Source organism: Myxine glutinosa, chromosome 11 (genome assembly GCF_964187855.1).
Source record: "Myxine glutinosa chromosome 11, kmMyxGlut1.1, whole genome shotgun sequence".
NCBI classification, from domain to species: Eukaryota; Metazoa; Chordata; class Myxini; order Myxiniformes; family Myxinidae; genus Myxine; species Myxine glutinosa.
Genome location: NC_136271.1, coordinates 72,822,860 through 72,839,552, shown reverse-complemented (window position 1 = coordinate 72,839,552; position 16,693 = coordinate 72,822,860). Strand labels below are relative to the sequence as shown.

At 45.9% G+C, this 16,693-nt stretch overlaps 1 protein-coding gene across 2 annotated transcripts in view; it reads right to left on the bottom strand.

Moving 5' to 3' along the window:
* The window catches only part of KPTN (kaptin, actin binding protein), a 50,040-nt gene extending 42,459 nt beyond the window's left edge, over positions 1 to 7,581 (bottom strand). For both annotated transcript variants that reach the window (XM_068130852.2, XM_068130855.2), the window contains exons 1-3: positions 7,422 to 7,581; positions 7,103 to 7,326; positions 2,515 to 2,597 (exon numbers count right to left, since the gene is read on the bottom strand). In XM_068130852.2, the coding sequence (XP_067986953.2) occupies positions 2,515 to 2,597; positions 7,103 to 7,326; positions 7,422 to 7,552 (438 nt within the window). In that variant the 5' untranslated portion in view covers positions 7,553 to 7,581. The remainder of the gene's footprint in view (positions 1 to 2,514; positions 2,598 to 7,102; positions 7,327 to 7,421) is intronic.
* Between the last annotated feature and the right edge of the window lie 9,112 nt (positions 7,582 to 16,693).

Here is a 16,693-nt window from a genome sequence, read left to right as displayed (position 1 = left end):
TCCCTTGCTTGTTATAAGCCTCCCCTCTGTACACGAACTCTCCCTGTGCCCTGCGCTCTGCGGCTGTGTTAGTCGTATTGGTGGAGAGGATCAATTCCGGGCCACAGACGCACGATCTCCTTGCCTGCGCTCCCAGCACACGTGCCGTGAACATCGGAGGGCCACGCCCGGCGAGCTGTCCGGGAGCGACCGGCGCCCAGGCACGTTTGGAGTGCGAACTGTCCTTCCTCCTTTTCCCTGCATGAGTGAGTGGGCCCGTGTCTGGGGGAGAAGTTAAGATTGATTAAGCCTGCTCTGTGTCTCTTCGCCTTGTATAGTGTAAATAAACCTGTTCTTTCCTCCATTTGACCATTCCCGTCATTTCACTACTGGCTTAGCATCGCACGAATAAAACAGCTCGAATTGGGTTCAATAAAAGTAACGGCACGAGTCACGCGATACGCAAACCGCTCGGGCGTATTCGATTAGCGTGGCTTGTGCGAGGTCCAGTCCCCGTTTTCGTGGTGGCGTGGGTACCGAAGGTACGTGTGGAATCGACCCGATACCCTTCCGCACACTCGCAACGGGAGTGGCGGCTCGGCCTCGTGGACTCAAAGACCCGAGGGGGAAAAGGGGTTTAACCCCCCCCCCCCCCTCTGTACGTCGACGGGCTTCGAGAGATCCGCAACAAATTGGTGTCTAGGAGTGGGATAATTGGACCTAGAGTGCGCTTCACGCACTCAAAAATTACGAGTGGACAAAATTTAGTTTAAAAAACCAAATTTATATTCATACGATGGCTGGCCAAGGCGGTCAAATGCCGGTGGTGGTAGTAGAAGAGGAACTAAAGACCCAGGACCAACAGGAGGAGTTGGTAGTGGAGGAAGCCAAAGAGGGGGCAGCAGCAGGGGAAGAAAATGGCGGCGCCTCGCACGTGGCAGCGGCAGCCAAGCCAGCTGTGCGAGCCGCATTTGACATCGAGTTGTTCCTAACCCAAATGAATGCAACAAGCATTACGCCTAGGTCCCCCGTTGGTGAAGTGATGCGAATTGACAAAGTGGAAGACGCTAGGCGGCCATCTTGGATTTTGACGTGGCAACCCAATTTTCAATAGCGTTCTTCCGTATGCCTAGATACACCCACACACCAGATTAGAAGTTGGTACTTCGCTTATTTTTCAAGATATTTCGCTCACAAGGTTCAGACATATATATGGTGGCGGCCATCTTGGATTTTGACGTGGCGACCCAATTTTCAATAGCGTTCTTCCTTGTGCCTAGATACACCCAAACACCAGATTAGAAGTTGGTACTTCGCTTATTTTTCAAGATATTTCGCTCACAAGGTTCAGACATATATATGGTGGCGGCCATCTTGGATTTTGACGTGGCGACCCAATTTTCAATAGCGTTCTTTCTTATGCCGAGATACACCCACACACCAAATTAGAAGTTGGTACTTCGCTTATTTTTCAAGATATTCATCTCAAGGTTCAGACATACATGGCGGTGGCCATCTTGGATTTTGACGTGGCGACCCAATTTTCAATAGCGTTCTTCCTTATGCCTAGATACACCCACACACCAGATTAGAAGTTGGTACTTCGCTTATTTTTCAAGATATTCAGCTCACAAGGTTCAGACATACATGGCATCAGACATACATGGCGGCGGCCATCTTGGATTTTGACGTGGGTTGCATCCACACACCAAATTCGAATGCGGTCCTTTGCTTACGCATGCACACACGCACGCCCGCACGCACGCACGCAGGCCCGCACGCACGGACGGACGGAAGGACGGACGGACACACGGACTGAGGGGAAAACCATTGTCCCCCTTTCGCTCCGCTGTGCGACGGGGGACAAAAATGGACGCATTGGGGGACAAATCCACCCGGGAAATGAAAGAAATGAAGGAGGGGTTGGAAATCAAAATGGGTGGTCACATGGAAAAATTGAGGGAGGAATCCAGGTGCGATATGCAGAAGATGAGGGCAGGGCCTCGTGGACTCGAAGACCCGAGGGGGAAAAGGGGTTTACCCCCCCCCCCCCCCCCTTCTGTACGTCAATGGGCTTCAAGAGATCCGCAACAATATATATATACGTATATGGATGAGTGAAAAACTATTTTCAGCCCCCAGGGGTCAAATAATGAATGAAAGCCAGCGCCATTTGTACTTGTGACGTCATTAGTATGGCGCTCATGAGATTCTGGCAATTTGGAGACTTACTTTTGCAAAACTTTGGAAATGCTGTCTTTTTCCTTCGGAAAAGGTAAAACTTCATAACGATTGGGCAGCAGATAAAAATTTCAATGGACTCCAGAAACAGGACACAATTCGTAAACAAACAATGTCTCGTCGGCTGCATGAGCATTTTAATGGAATCGCTAAGCAAAGTGGATATACTCGGCCAAATATGAACGATAACCACAGTTTAGTGATACGATTATAGCCATACAAGTTAAACCACAACCTTCATGATAAATGACCGCTTGCCCTATATTAAGAAATGACTAAGGGTGACATCCACACCTTTACGAAGGCAATGCCCACGACGAGGCCCTGTTGTGGATCCAGCTTGTTGAAAGCATCAATGGACACAATCTCTGCATCAACTAAAAGGGAATACGAATGGGAAATAAAGAGTAGGATGCAAGTCTGGGTTAGGGAAAGTAATAAACCACGAACAAAGTTACCTTTAAAATACATTATCATGGAGCCAACTATCTACATATTACGAATGAGTAAAAAAAATTGTAATTATAACCAACTACCACAATTCACCTGGTATTGCACATACAGTCTACTTCCCTACCTTCATCTTCAAACCAGTGATAACACATTGACTATTCGTGGGCCAAACAATCTGCTCATGGCAAGACTAGCGGCCACTCCCAATCATTACACAGTAGACCCTCACCAATTTGCAAAGATATTCTCATCGCCGACAGGTTTGTGGTGTGTCCAATTACTACAGACTCTCCTCAGGTCTTGCTCCCTCAGTTCTTTCATCCCTCCAGGTCACATGGGTTCTTCCAGCAACCTCATCTTTGTGAAACTCTAAAATGCTAGGCTTACTGCTCACCTTTACTCCTTTGTTCTTCTGTTCTCCCACTTGTGGAACTTCCTTCCTCAGTCTGTTTTGGCCCAACGGCTCTCCATCTTTAGGGTTTTAAGTTGCCAGTAGACCACCATCTCAGGTTATCCTCCATTCCTACACCCTCCCCTACCTCTCATATAATTGCAGGTCGATACATTTCCTTTCCTCACAACTTCCCTCCCGGAGGCTCATCCCCCCTGTCACATCTATGTGTTATCCCACTGTGTTACCTTCTACCCTCTGTCTCCTTGATCTTCAACAAACCTACATTTTACAGAAACGCATAAAAAATAAAACCTTCCGGAGATGACAGGGTCTTTGTCTAAGGTCATGCCCTTTCTCGCTACCGTGTCCCCCAATACAGCAGAACTACGCTAAACCTGTAACGTGGTACAAAACAGTCAGATTTGGTATCAAATTAAAGGTTTTAACATGTACAATGTGATACTGTTGACTATTATTACATGTTTTATGTTTCCACGTTTAACAATGTCCAACTAGCTATTGTTAAAAGTCGAAGCCGATTGCGCGCCATCGCATACCCCCACACTTCCCAACTAAAGCAAAGTTGAAAGATGGCAAAACGTTCTACCAGTAATGATGCAATATCAAGTTTTCAATCAATTTTTCCCCCACTTTGACCATAGTCCCCCAACAAATTAATCAGGGGTCAAATCCAAAAAATTATTGCACATTCATGCTTCTCCCAATGTTGATTGAGTATACTAGGGCATGCCCGTACTATATCTATATCTAAAATTATATCCCCCCCCTCTATTTACATGAAATGGTTTGGTCCAAAGCGAACGGCTTGCGAGTACGGTGACAATCCCCCCCCTCTATTTACATGAAATGGTTTGGTCCAAAGCGAACGGCTTGCGGAGTTTGGTAAAGAAATCGCCATAGCATGCACAAACGCGCAGGAAAGCGAAAGAATCGCAAATTAGTTTTAATTAGTTTTAAAACATCGTTTAACGCCAACATAGCGGCAACATAGTTTGCCAACGTGAAATAAATGAATACGCTCTCAAATGTGCCGTCCGAGGCAGAGTCTGTTCGCCACGTTCGGCACACGTGATAGCTCGCTGCTCTCTGATTGGTTGAATCGTTTTTTGGACATAGCTCGGTAAGTAATTGTCCGATTAATATGAAACCTTGAAAAGGCACATCCTCGGGTCCCCAGCAATATACCTGGCAAGTTTCAAGTATATCGGACCCGTGGTTGTTGAGAAACAGCGGTCACAGACATACAGACATACAAACATACAAACATACAAACATACACACAGAGATTACTGGAATTATAGATAGATAAAGTTTGATTAAAAATATATTTTCAAATGTGCCTGTAATTGCATTCTGCGGCATCTGACATTTTGACTCCACCCCAGCGGGCATGTCCAAAAATGACACTGGTCTTGCATCTTCGTGCAATGTGGTGTTCATAATTACCAAGTCTGGTGAATTTCTACCCAACTGTTTAGGAGATAGTGTGAAGGACGGACAGACAGATAGACAAAGGTCACTCTACTCTGGACATGCTGCTTCTGCTGTCTCAACAATGGATGGAGGTCCTCAATGCCAAACAGGAAATTAGAGCTGTCTCCCTCGACATATCACGTGCCTTCGATACGGTCTGGCACCCCATGTGACAATACCTCGCCCCACCCCTCCCGCCCCGCCAAGCCCCCCACCCCGTTTTTTTTTCCCCCCAAAAATCTGGGAGATAATCTATAATAATAATAAAAGGCAGTGTGTGCGTGCGTGCGTGCGCGCGTGTGTGTGTGTGTGTGCCTCTAACTTCAAGACCATGAAACCTAGCGGCTGCGGGCCCCAAACTTTGCATGCATACTCAAAGGAATTGCCTGAATGGAAATTGGGTGTTTTTTGGGCGTTTAAAAAAATCATTTATGCTGACAGGCTCATCTTTGGTCAGCCTGCATTCAGGTCGCTCAGCTGGGTGTTTTAATTCCACAATTTTGTCCGTTCAACTCAAGTATGACCTGCCTCAGAACAGGTCAGTTTCTGTACAATAAAGCTTCATATCTACAAATGGTAATATCGCTGATCTTCATACCTACACATGGCTGTATTCCTGTATACAATGCAATGCTTATCAATGCATGTTCATGCCTTTATTTAATTATCTCCACAAAGCTCGAGAATGTCTTCACCTGAACCGATTTTCAAAATTTTAACTGCGGAATTGACCTAAACCACAATTCCGAGTATTAAAAAAAGTTTTAATATGTCCAATTCGGACATTGTGGGATACTCCAGGCATCTCAAGAGTATTCTGGGAGTGTTTACTTGAGTGCTTACACTGCTTGGTGGAGTGCACTTCAAGCAGCTTGGTAATGGAACACCTTGTTAGATGGAACACCCCTGCTCCCTCATAAGATTGAGTCTATTTTATTTATTTCCTTCAAAAAGTTTTAAAAAGTACATATATCGACAAACGAAGGCAGCCCCCCCCCTAACCCCCTGCTTCCCATCCCCGAAGACCCCCCCCCCCCCACAATCTTCCCCTTCCCCCCCCCCCCCTCCCACACCCTTCCACAGGGATTCTCCAAATTCCTGGGATTCTCCAAACAAGAAATGTGTATTTGAAACCTCACCTTTGTTATGCTATTTTATTTTCCCTTTTTGTGTGATATGCTTTCATTATACGACCCATCACTTCCACATCAATAGATACATGTAACAACTAGAACGGCACTCAGTGGAGAGCATACCTCCGCCGGGTTGGCCCTATCACCCAATGGTTAAGAATCACTTTAAAAATTCTACTAGCTGAATCCGGATCCAGATCTTCACCAAAATTGAATCGATTCGTCCTTGTCACACACTCCACCTGTCCAACAAGTTTCGTCCAAATCCATCAATAACTTTTTGAGATATCCTGGTATTTATCGTTTTTGGCCCCATCTCCCAATGGTGAAGAATCACTTAAAAAATTAAATAATTCTCAAATCCGAATCCATATTCAGATCTTCACCAAAATCTAAACGAATCATCCTCGTCAGACACCCAACCGGCGCACCAAGTTTCGTCCAAATCCGTCCATAACTTTTTGAGATATCCTGGTATTTATCGTTTTTGGCCCCATCTCCCAATGGTGAAGAATCACTTTTAAAATTCTAGTAGCCGGATCCGAATCTGGATCTTCATCAAAGTCTAATCATTTCGTCTTCGTCATATTCGCTACATCTCTGCCAAATTTCGTCCGAATTCGTCCACAACTTCTTGAGATATTTTGTTCACAAACAAACAAACGGACAGACAGGGGTGAAAACAGAACCTCCATCCAACTTTGGTGGCGGAGGTAATCACGTCCGTCGACCTCGTGTTGGAGGTTCCAGCACATTGGGTCAAGCTGTGAATTTCAAACCCAACGGGAAACGTTTTATTCAAACTCGGAAAACATTACAGAGAAACTCAGCAATGATAATTTTGTGGACGGATTCAGACGAAACTTGGTGGACAGGGTGGGTGTGCGACAAGGAGGAATCGATTCGATTTTGGTGAGGATTTGAATCCAGATCAGAGGATTTGTTTTCATCGACTGATTCTTCACCATTGAGCGATGGGAGAAAAATTATATACGGCAGGATATCTCAAAAGGTTGTGGACGAATCATGAGAAAAGGTGGTGGACAGGTAGGTTAGGTGACAAGAACAAGCCAATTGCCGATTAGATTTTGGATCAGGTCCGAATCCAGATCCGACCTATCAGAGGGATGCAAGACGTAAACTATTCACCTGGTGGAGGTATGCGCTCTACCGAGCTGTCATCGTGTAATTATGATGTCATCGCCATTTTTATTATTCTCACGCATCCCCAGCACCACACACCTGTTCAGGTTAAACCACATCTGCCAATCTCTTGCGCAATCTAAGACAATATCTCGACATTCCTGAATCTGATCACCACCCTCTCCGCTACCTGCAGAGATGCATGCATACCTCCAGTGTTAGTTTCCCAAGTTACAAAATAGAACGTTTGTGGTGCGAATCTGACCGGGAATGTAAGTGAAGGGAAGTTGCCTCGCTACCCCTCGCAGTCGCCCTGCGCTCCGTCCGTAACCAACTCCGATCACATTCCCTTTGAGAGTCACGACAAGCACTTCAGCTTTGCCGTCCATCCTCTCGATCGGAGCGAGTCCGAACACGTTACTCTGCGACGTGAGCCGGACATAGTTGTCCTCAATGAACGGGCACGGACACGGCCGAAGATCCATTCGCCTGGAGTTGCCCAAACAAACAGCACGGAAGTGACGACACCACCGTGCGGAAACGATGTTAAAAAAAAAAAAAAAAAAAAAAAAAAAAAATTGTACTTTATTATGCGCATGCGCATAAGTAACTTCAATCCCGAACTCGATTTGGGCTTCAGTGCTGCGGGTGTTCCGATGTCCCGTAACCAATCAGCTTCAAGGGCGCCCGTCACGTGGCTTAGGCACTCAAGCATGCACTCAATCGAAACGGCGGATAAGGAACGGATAACTTGGCAAGCGATAGCAAGCTGATTGGGATAACAGGACACCGCCGGTTGAAAAGCGCAACGGAATAAGATGCTGTGCACAGTTTACGACAAATGTGTACAGTACATACAGTATACACACGGAGCTGTTGCCATGACGAATTCGACGAATCGACGAACAGATTAATATTTCTATTAACAGAAAAATGAATATACTATTTAGTCTAGTAGGAAGACTAGGTCCCCCTGCACCCCCCGGAGATATACTTCTAATCAGTGTTTCTAGATTGGAAAAAATGTGTAGAAAATGACTAGCTATGGCCCCAAGCTGAAAAAATGTCCCACATACCATTTTTATGCAAATTACTGCTGCAAATTTTATGCAAAATTATGCAAATTTTATGCAAATTTTTGATGAGGAGTAGAGTTGAGGGGTCTTTGAGGGCTTCATCGAGGTGCTCTCGGTTGCAAGACTGGGTCATTCTGAGAAGCACAGCAGGGTCAGAGATCATGATGTTCTCCTCCTCAGTGAATCTCTCCATCAACAGCCTCTCCATTGCCTCACACACTGTTTTGAGGCAAAAGAGGGACTTTGCGTAGGCCTTTCCACTGAGAACACCTTTGAGAGATCCACTTGTTACTAGTTGTGCCTCAAAGAGAATCTCTGCATATCCAGAACCACGCATCTTGTGTCCAGTGAGCATCCCGATGTAGTTCATGGATGTGTGGAAGGGTCCAATCGTTACTACATGACTAGCAAATTCATTTGGCCAGCGCCAGATGATGGGAAGGGCTTTCATGCAGACACCCAGATCAAATGTATTCAGGACCCATCTCTGACCCACCTCAGCAGTTGCTGCCTCGGAACGCTTCAGTAGCTCACGAACAACTGCGTTGTCTGTGATCGGTTGGTGGATAGGCGTGCAGTAGTCGACTGTTGATTTGCTGGGTGGGGGAGAACCAGTTGCAGAGGTGAAACCCCCTAGCCCAGGCACAGGCTGCAGGCCATTGCCATGCCATGCAGGCACCAGGCACAGACCGATCACAGACAACGCAGTTGTTCGTGAGCTACTGAAGCGTTCCGAGGCAGCAACTGCTGAGGTGGGTCAGAGATGGGTCCTGAATACATTTGATCTGGGTGTCTGCATGAAAGCCCTTCCCATCATCTGGCGCTGGCCAAATGAATTTGCTAGTCATGTAGTAACGATTGGACCCTTCCACACATCCATGAACTACATCGGGATGCTCACTGGACACAAGATGCGTGGTTCTGGATATGCAGAGATTCTCTTTGAGGCACAACTAGTAACAAGTGGATCTCTCAAAGGTGTTCTCAGTGGAAAGGCCTACGCAAAGTCCCTCTTTTGCCTCAAAACAGTGTGTGAGGCAATGGAGAGGCTGTTGATGGAGAGATTCACTGAGGAGGAGAACATCATGATCTCTGACCCTGCTGTGCTTCTCAGAATGACCCAGTCTTGCAACCGAGAGCACCTCGATGAAGCCCTCAAAGACCCCTCAACTCTACTCCTCATCAAAAATTTGCATAAAATTTGCATAATTTTGCATAAAATTTGCAGCAGTAATTTGCATAAAAATGGTATGTGGGACATTTTTTCAGCTTGGGGCCATAGCTAGTCATTTTCTACACATTTTTTCCAATCTAGAAACACTGATTAGAAGTATATCTCCGGGGGGTGCAGGGGGACCTAGTCTTCCTACTAGACTAATTATAATTATTATTAGGAGTGAGGCGACGCCATGTTACTAACACAATGTAGTTAACGTGTGATGCAATGATTTGACGTCATCAGTCAGCGATAAAGACGACAAGATAATAATAATAATCCTATTATAATTTACAATAATTGGTCACTCATGGCTTTGACACCAAAACATTTTTTATTATACGGACCATTGGCATCAACAAGCTCAATATATCGATCAGACTTTCGAATGGCGCACCTCGCCGCCATTAAACCATTTAAATTGCAGCACATGTGGCAATAAATGTGAATCCCATCTTGCCGGCTCCATTTGCGTTTTTGACATTTCCATCCCTTTCCTGTTCGGTACAACCACCACAAAGAGGCATCTCCGATAGTTGTAATAATAATAATAATAATGCATTTATTTTATATAGCGCTTTTCAGGAAGCCCAAAGACGCTTTGACAGAGTGCAAAACATAATGCATAGCAAAACATAAAAACAATTGCAAAAAAAGAAGAATCAATAGGGAAATATTCAAAGCACAAAGGAGGGAGAAGGAGAGGAGATAGTCAGGGGTTAGATGCTGTGGGTTAAATGTTGAATGCAGTGTTGAACAGGTGGGTCTTGAGTGATGTTTTTAATGTGGTGAGTGAGGAGGAGTCTCTGATGGTGTGAGGTAGCGAGTTCCAGAGGGTGGGAGCAGCGATGGAGAAGGCCCTGTCCCCCCAGGATCTAAATTTGGTCCGGATGGGGGGGGGGGGTCAGCAGGTTGGTACCAGCAGAGCGGAGGTTGCGGGTGGGAGTGTGTCTGGAGAGGAGGTCAGCCAGGTAGGATGGGGCCAGGTTATGGAGGGCTTTGTAGGTCAAGAGGAGGATTTTGTACTGGATTCTCTGGGAGATGGGGAGCCAGTGAAGCTTGTAAAGGACGGGGGTGATGTGGTCACGGGTCCGGGAATGGGTGAGTAGACGGGCAGCGGAGTTCTGAATGTATTGGAGTTTATTGGTGATTGTTGAGGGTGAACCATAAAGGAGGCTATTGCAGTAGTCCAGACGGGAAGTGATGAAGGCGTGGATGAGGGTTTCTGCAGCCACGGAGGAGAGGGATGGACGGAGACGGGCGATGTTTTTCAGGTGAAAGAAGGCTGTCTTTGTGATCTGTTTAGTGTATTTGTCGAAGGAGAGGGTTTGGTCAAAGATGATGCCAAGATTCCGGATGTGAGGGGAGGTGGATACTGGGAAACCGTCGATGTTGAGGGCAAAGTTATGGGTGGACTTGGTGAGCGTTTTTGGGCCAATGATGATTATTTCAGATTTATCACAGTTAAGTTTGAGGAAGTTGATTTGAAGCCAGGATTTTATTTCAGTGATGCAGTTTGTCAGGATAGAGTGGGTGGCGGTGGAGATGGACTTGGTGGAGATGAAAAGCTGGATGTCATCGGCGAAGCAGTGGAATTGGAGACCATGACGGTGGATTAAGTGACCGAGGGGGGACAGGTAAAGGATGAAGAGGAGGGGGCCAAGAACTGAACCTTGGGGGACACCTTGGGGGAGGGGAGCAGTAGGGGATTTGCAGTTATTGATGGAGATGAACTGACGTCTGTCAGAGAGGTATGATTTAATCCAAGAGAGGGCAGTGCCGGTAATGTTAAAGGTGGATTCAAGTCGGGTGAGGAGGATGGTGTGATCGATGGTGTCAAAGGCAGCGCTGAGGTCGAGGAGGACGAGAATGTTGAGGTTGCCAGCGTCAGAGGAGAGGAGAAGGTCGTTGGTGATTTTGAGGAGAGCAGTTTCAGTACTGTGGTTGGAGCGGAATCCGGATTGGAATGTTTCATACAGGTTATTGGCAGAGAGGTGATGTTTGAGTTGAGTGGCTACAGCGCGTTCCAAAACCTTTGACAGAAAGGGTAGGTTGGAGATGGGTCTGAAGTTATTTAGGGTGTCAGGGTTTAGTCCAGGTTTTTTTAGAATGGGGGTAACAGCAGCAATTTTGAGGGACGGTGGGACGATGCCTGTAGACAGGGAGGAGTTTATTGTTGCAATGATAAGTGGAGAGAGAGCAGGAAGGGAGGCCTTGACAAAGCTGGAGGGGATGGGGTCAAGAGTGCAGGTGGCATGTGGAAGTAGAATGTGGAAGTTGATTCCACTGGTGGGAAAAAAAGGAACAAATGAGTAGAGGTGAGCAGTGATCCTAAATTTATGTAGTTTCACGACCCGATTACGACAGAAACAATTTCACGGCCACAACCTAAGTTAGCAATTCCTAATTGCGACAGAATATGGACTTCAAAACGTATCAAACTGTTCAACGTATCAAACAAAAATATGGACTTCAAAAAAACGATCAACAAACAATGAAACCAAGTTTAGGTGAAATAAATGAGGAAGAACACGAGTAGGTGGAGGAAATGCGGAAATTCCATGACACTGTTCGTGATTCAAAAACCCGTCGTCTTCTGGTCAGACGAGTTTTAATTGTCACAAAGGAAGAAAAAAAACAATCGTGGAGAAGACGAAAGAAGCACCGCCATGGAGAGGGTTTTCAAAGTTGTTGTGATCGGAGATATGCTCGTTGGAAAAACCTCGTTCATCCAACGTTACTCCAGAAACCTTTTTACTGAGGATTACAAAATGACCATAGGAGGTACGTCTACGTCAATTGTGTGTGTCTGTCCAGTGCCCATTCAATATTTAAACTTCCTTTAAAACTTAGAGACTCTTTTGGCTTCGGAGAATGCGTTGGAGTTTATCTGAAGACCTCAGGAGGAAGGTTTGACCTGTATTTCCTGAATACAAAAGGTTTCCATACAGCCTGATGACAGAAACCACAAATACCTGTGTATCTGCAATTGTCAATACCTTTGAGAAAGTATATATATATATATATATATAGAGCCTGTCTTTCCTCCCTCACTATCTCACTATACACACACACACATATATATATATATACACAATGTTAACCAGAAAAAAATAAGCTATTGCTGTTGACATGTTTATTTCAGTTTTGTAGAAAGGAGTACAAAATAAATAATACAAGTTAATAAAAATTATGTGATAGTCAATTCAATTCTACCACATTTTTTGCCTCTAATTGATCAGTGTTAACAACTTATAAACACCTTTTTTCAACTCATTCCATATTACATAATCAGGACGACACAGGTCGAGGCTGAGCAGGCCAATCACAAGGTTTTATATGATCAGGAACTTCTCGTTTAAATATTCAACTGCGAGGCTGGCAATATGACTTGTTGCACCATGTTGCTGGAATGTGTATCAATCTCCAGAAATTTCGTGAATTATTGGTAGATGTCTATCTTACACATTGTCGCAACTAGAATGCCACCCGGTAGAGCACATACCTCCGCCAGGCTGAACAGTTTACGTTTTTTATCCCATGATAGGCCGGATCTAAATCCGGACATGAACCAAAATCGAATTGATTTGTCATTGTCACCTAACCAACCTGTCCACAAGGTTTTGTCCGAAAATGTCCACAACTCTTTGAGATATCCTGCTCACAGTCAACCAGACAGACAGGGGTGAAAACAACCTCCGTCCACCCTCAGTAGCGAAGGTAACAATACACATCATTCATTTTAACACCACTTTAAACAATAAAAACATCACTTTCCCCCCATTTTTTGAGACACAAAAGAAGAAAGAAGGACTTCCGTTTCCGGTCTTGCTGGTGAGGGTTCGTTTTTTCGCAGCTCCACACGCTCTCCATCGAAATCGAAGTGAAGTAATTGTTCCCATTTGTATTTTCGTTATAACTGTATTTCTTTTATGGTGTATGTACGTATATTGTCCCGACAAAGATTTTCGGTGCAAATCTTTCATACCTGTATTGAAAATCGCGTTAATTCGTGTCGTCTCGAGGCCCTGTACAGTGTACACTGTACAACCTTGAGGCTTTGTTTTTCTCTCAGCGCCTGTCGTTTGTGATCCAATAACTTTCGTTCTCTGTTTTCGCAGTCTTTCCACCCCATAGCCTACTTCCTTATGTAAATCTCAACTCAAAAAAACAAAAAAAAAAGACATTACCTTCTCTGTGCTCATTCGTTTATTCATTCTTATTCGTTCGTTCGTTCTTCGACCACGTGTTTCTCCCCCATTTCCCCAGATAGATTGTCAAATTTCAACTCGTTATTTTATCGTCCATGCGATATTGTTTGATTATAGTTAGTTTTGGTTTGAATTTCCTGTAACTCGTAATTAATTAATCGTGTTCTGCTCCTCGTGTGTGGCCTTGTAGTTGTACCCCCGTCGGTGTTTTGTTAACTTAAGCGTGTTTTGCTTGGCTCTTGGTTTTTTCCCTTCTACCCCGAACATAATACTCTGTCTAACGTTCTAAATCCCCACCCCCCCCACCCCCCCAAAAAAACAAAAAAACAAAAACATTTATTTTCTTTTCTCCATGTGTACTGTTGTCTCATCCTGTATTTTCTGTCCAGGTATGCTGTTCGCCCCACCCCCATTATCTCCTTGCCATCCACCGTTTGCCCTGTTCACGTGACTCGTGGTGGTCCCTCTCGGCTCTCCCCCCGTTGGTATTTTTGTGCATATAAGATTGTTCATAGTTCTGTTTAAATATTATTTAAATATGTTTAACCTTTCCTCTTCTGTGTTTTATTCAGTGGTATATTACAACACGCTGTTTTTCTTCCTATTTAAAAGGTTTTTCTCAATTTCCTCTCCAACTCATTCCACTTCAAAAAAAAGAAATTCAATATCTTATACGTCTCCCTCACTACATGGTCTAAATTCACATTCATTCCATCCCTCCTCCATCATCCTGAACCGGATTGCTAACTTGAAAATCACAACAAACCCAATTTGTTATCAATGTTCGTCTTTCATTAATCATCCACTTTCTAAACTCCCCTCTTGCCCCTCCCATCCAAATCCCCCCCCCTTGCACCTACACTCCGAAACTTCCCCCTTGCCCCTCCACTCTTAAACTCCCCCCTTGCCCCTCCACTCCTGAACTCCCCCCTTGCCCTTCCCCTCCTAAACTCCCCATTTGCCCCTCCCCTCCTAATCCCCCCCTTGCCCCTCCACTCCTGATCTCCCCCCTTGCCCCTTCCCTCCAAAACTCCCCCCTTGCCCCTCCCCTCCTAAACTCCCCCCTCACTCCTGCCCTTCAAAACTCCCCCCCAATCCCTCCCATTCAATTCTCCCCACATACCATTCCTCTCCAATTCTCTCTCCTCCCCCCTCCTCCTCCAAGCTGCCTCCTCCCCACTTCGTCTCCCTTCTATCTCATACCTCCACCCCCCCAAACCTTCTACTTTCCTCTGCCCCCCCTCAAACAACCCCTCACTGTGCCGCATCCCTTCACCATCAAACCTTTCATCCTCCTCATCCTTCCCTTTCTTGGAACTCTTCTGCAACATCTGAAACACTATCAACTGCTCTCCCTACCTCCCCCTCTCATCCTTCATCTTACCCTACTCCTCCCCTCCCCTGTCCTGTACCCGATGCTCCCCCTCTCTCTTCATTAACGGTATGGACCTCAAACATCCGGGGCCTTCGCTCAAACCTGACTGATCTCTCCATACAGGTTGCTTCTGACAATCCAGACTTGATCTGCTTAACAGAGACTTTCCTCCTTCAAGATGTCTCTGATTCCTTAATATCTCTTCCTGGTTACTCCCTCCTCCGGTATGATAGACCTGAGCCTCGGCCTGGTGGTGGGGTGGCTATCTTTGTCAAAAACTCTCTTCCTCACTCTCCTTGCACTGCTCTCTTTCCTCCTCACCCGCAGGAGTACCTCTGGTTACGGCTTCCTCTCCGCTCCCACCTTTTGTTCATATGTGTTCTGTACCGTCCCCCAAACAGTGATGACTCCATCTACATTTCAATGTCTGACAACATGGACCAACTTCTATCCACTCATCCCAACTCTCTCTTCCTCATATGTGGTGACTTCAACTGTCATCATGCCACCTGGTTGGGTGTGGGTTCCTCTCTCACCAGTCATGGCACCTCAGCAAAGGACTTCTGTGACTCACTGGGATTGACACAATCTGTCAATTTTCCGACCCGGATCTCAGCCAATGGTGTATCTTCTCTTCTAGACTTGGTTATGACAAACTTCCCTGCTAATGTCTGCTGCTCTTCTGCTCCAATCGGTTCTTCTGATCATGTGCTTGTCAAAGTGGACATCTCTCTGGCCATTCTCAGAGAGCCTCCTCAGCGTCGACGAGTCTGGCATTTCACTCAGGCCGACTGGGACGGTCTTCAAGCAGCCATCAATCGTCTGGATTGGTCTCCCATCTCCACTGCCTCTGACATCAATTCTTCCTGGGAATTCTTCCAAAGCAAACTGATCTCTCTCATGCACAGATTTATCCCATCTCGCCTTCAATTGTCTTACCCTTCCTCCCGTCCATGGTACACTGAATCTTGTGGTGAGGCAGTTGCCCTGAAACAACTTGCCTTTGCCTCTTGGAAGGCTAATCCAACTGAAGGAAATCTCAGTTCCTTCCACCAAGCTCGGAACAAGTGTGTGTCTACCCTCAGGAGTGCCAGGAAGCACTATCTCTCCTCACTCAAGAATGAACTCTCAAACCTGTCTCCTTCCTCCAAATCCTGGTGGCGTCTGGTCAAATCCGTTTCTGGTGTTTATTCCCCCTCCATCCCCTCCCTTACCTCAAATGGCCACACAGTTGACATCGCACGTGACAAAGCCGAATGCCTCAACTCTGTGTTCGCCTCAAAATCCTTAGTCCCAAACCCATCTCTCTCTGTTCCCACCTTTCCCAGTCGAACCCAACTGCTCCTGGACTCTGTGTCCTTCTCTCCTGACAAGGTGGAGGAGTTTTTGTCAAACCTCGACTCTGATTCTGCAACTGGACCAGACGGCATCAGCCCACGGGTCCTAAAATCCTGCTCTGCCGCTCTATCTCACCCTCTCTCTGTTCTTTTCACCCTATCTTTTGCTCAAGGTCATCTGCCAGCATCCTGGAAATCAGCTAACATTACCGCTTTACACAAAAAAGGTGCAAAAACAGATCCTTGCAACTACAGACCAATCAGCCTGCTCCCAATTATCAGCAAAGTCATGGAATCCATCATTGCTTTGGATATGAAATCTTTCCTCTTCTCCAATGGCTTGATCTCTGATCATCAATTTGGTTTCAGACCAGGTCACTCTACTCTGGACATGCTGCTTCTGCTGTCTCAACAATGGATGGAGGTCCTCAATGCCAAACAGGAAATCAGAGCTGTCTCCCTTGACATATCACGGGCCTTTGATACGGTCTGGCACCCAGCTCTGCTCACCAAACTCTCCTCCTATGGTATCCATGGAAATCTCCATGCATGGCTTGCGGACTTCCTCTCTGGTCGTAGTCAACGTGTGGCCCTGAATGGATTTTTCTCATCTCCCCTTCCTGTTCAGGCTGGAGTTCCCC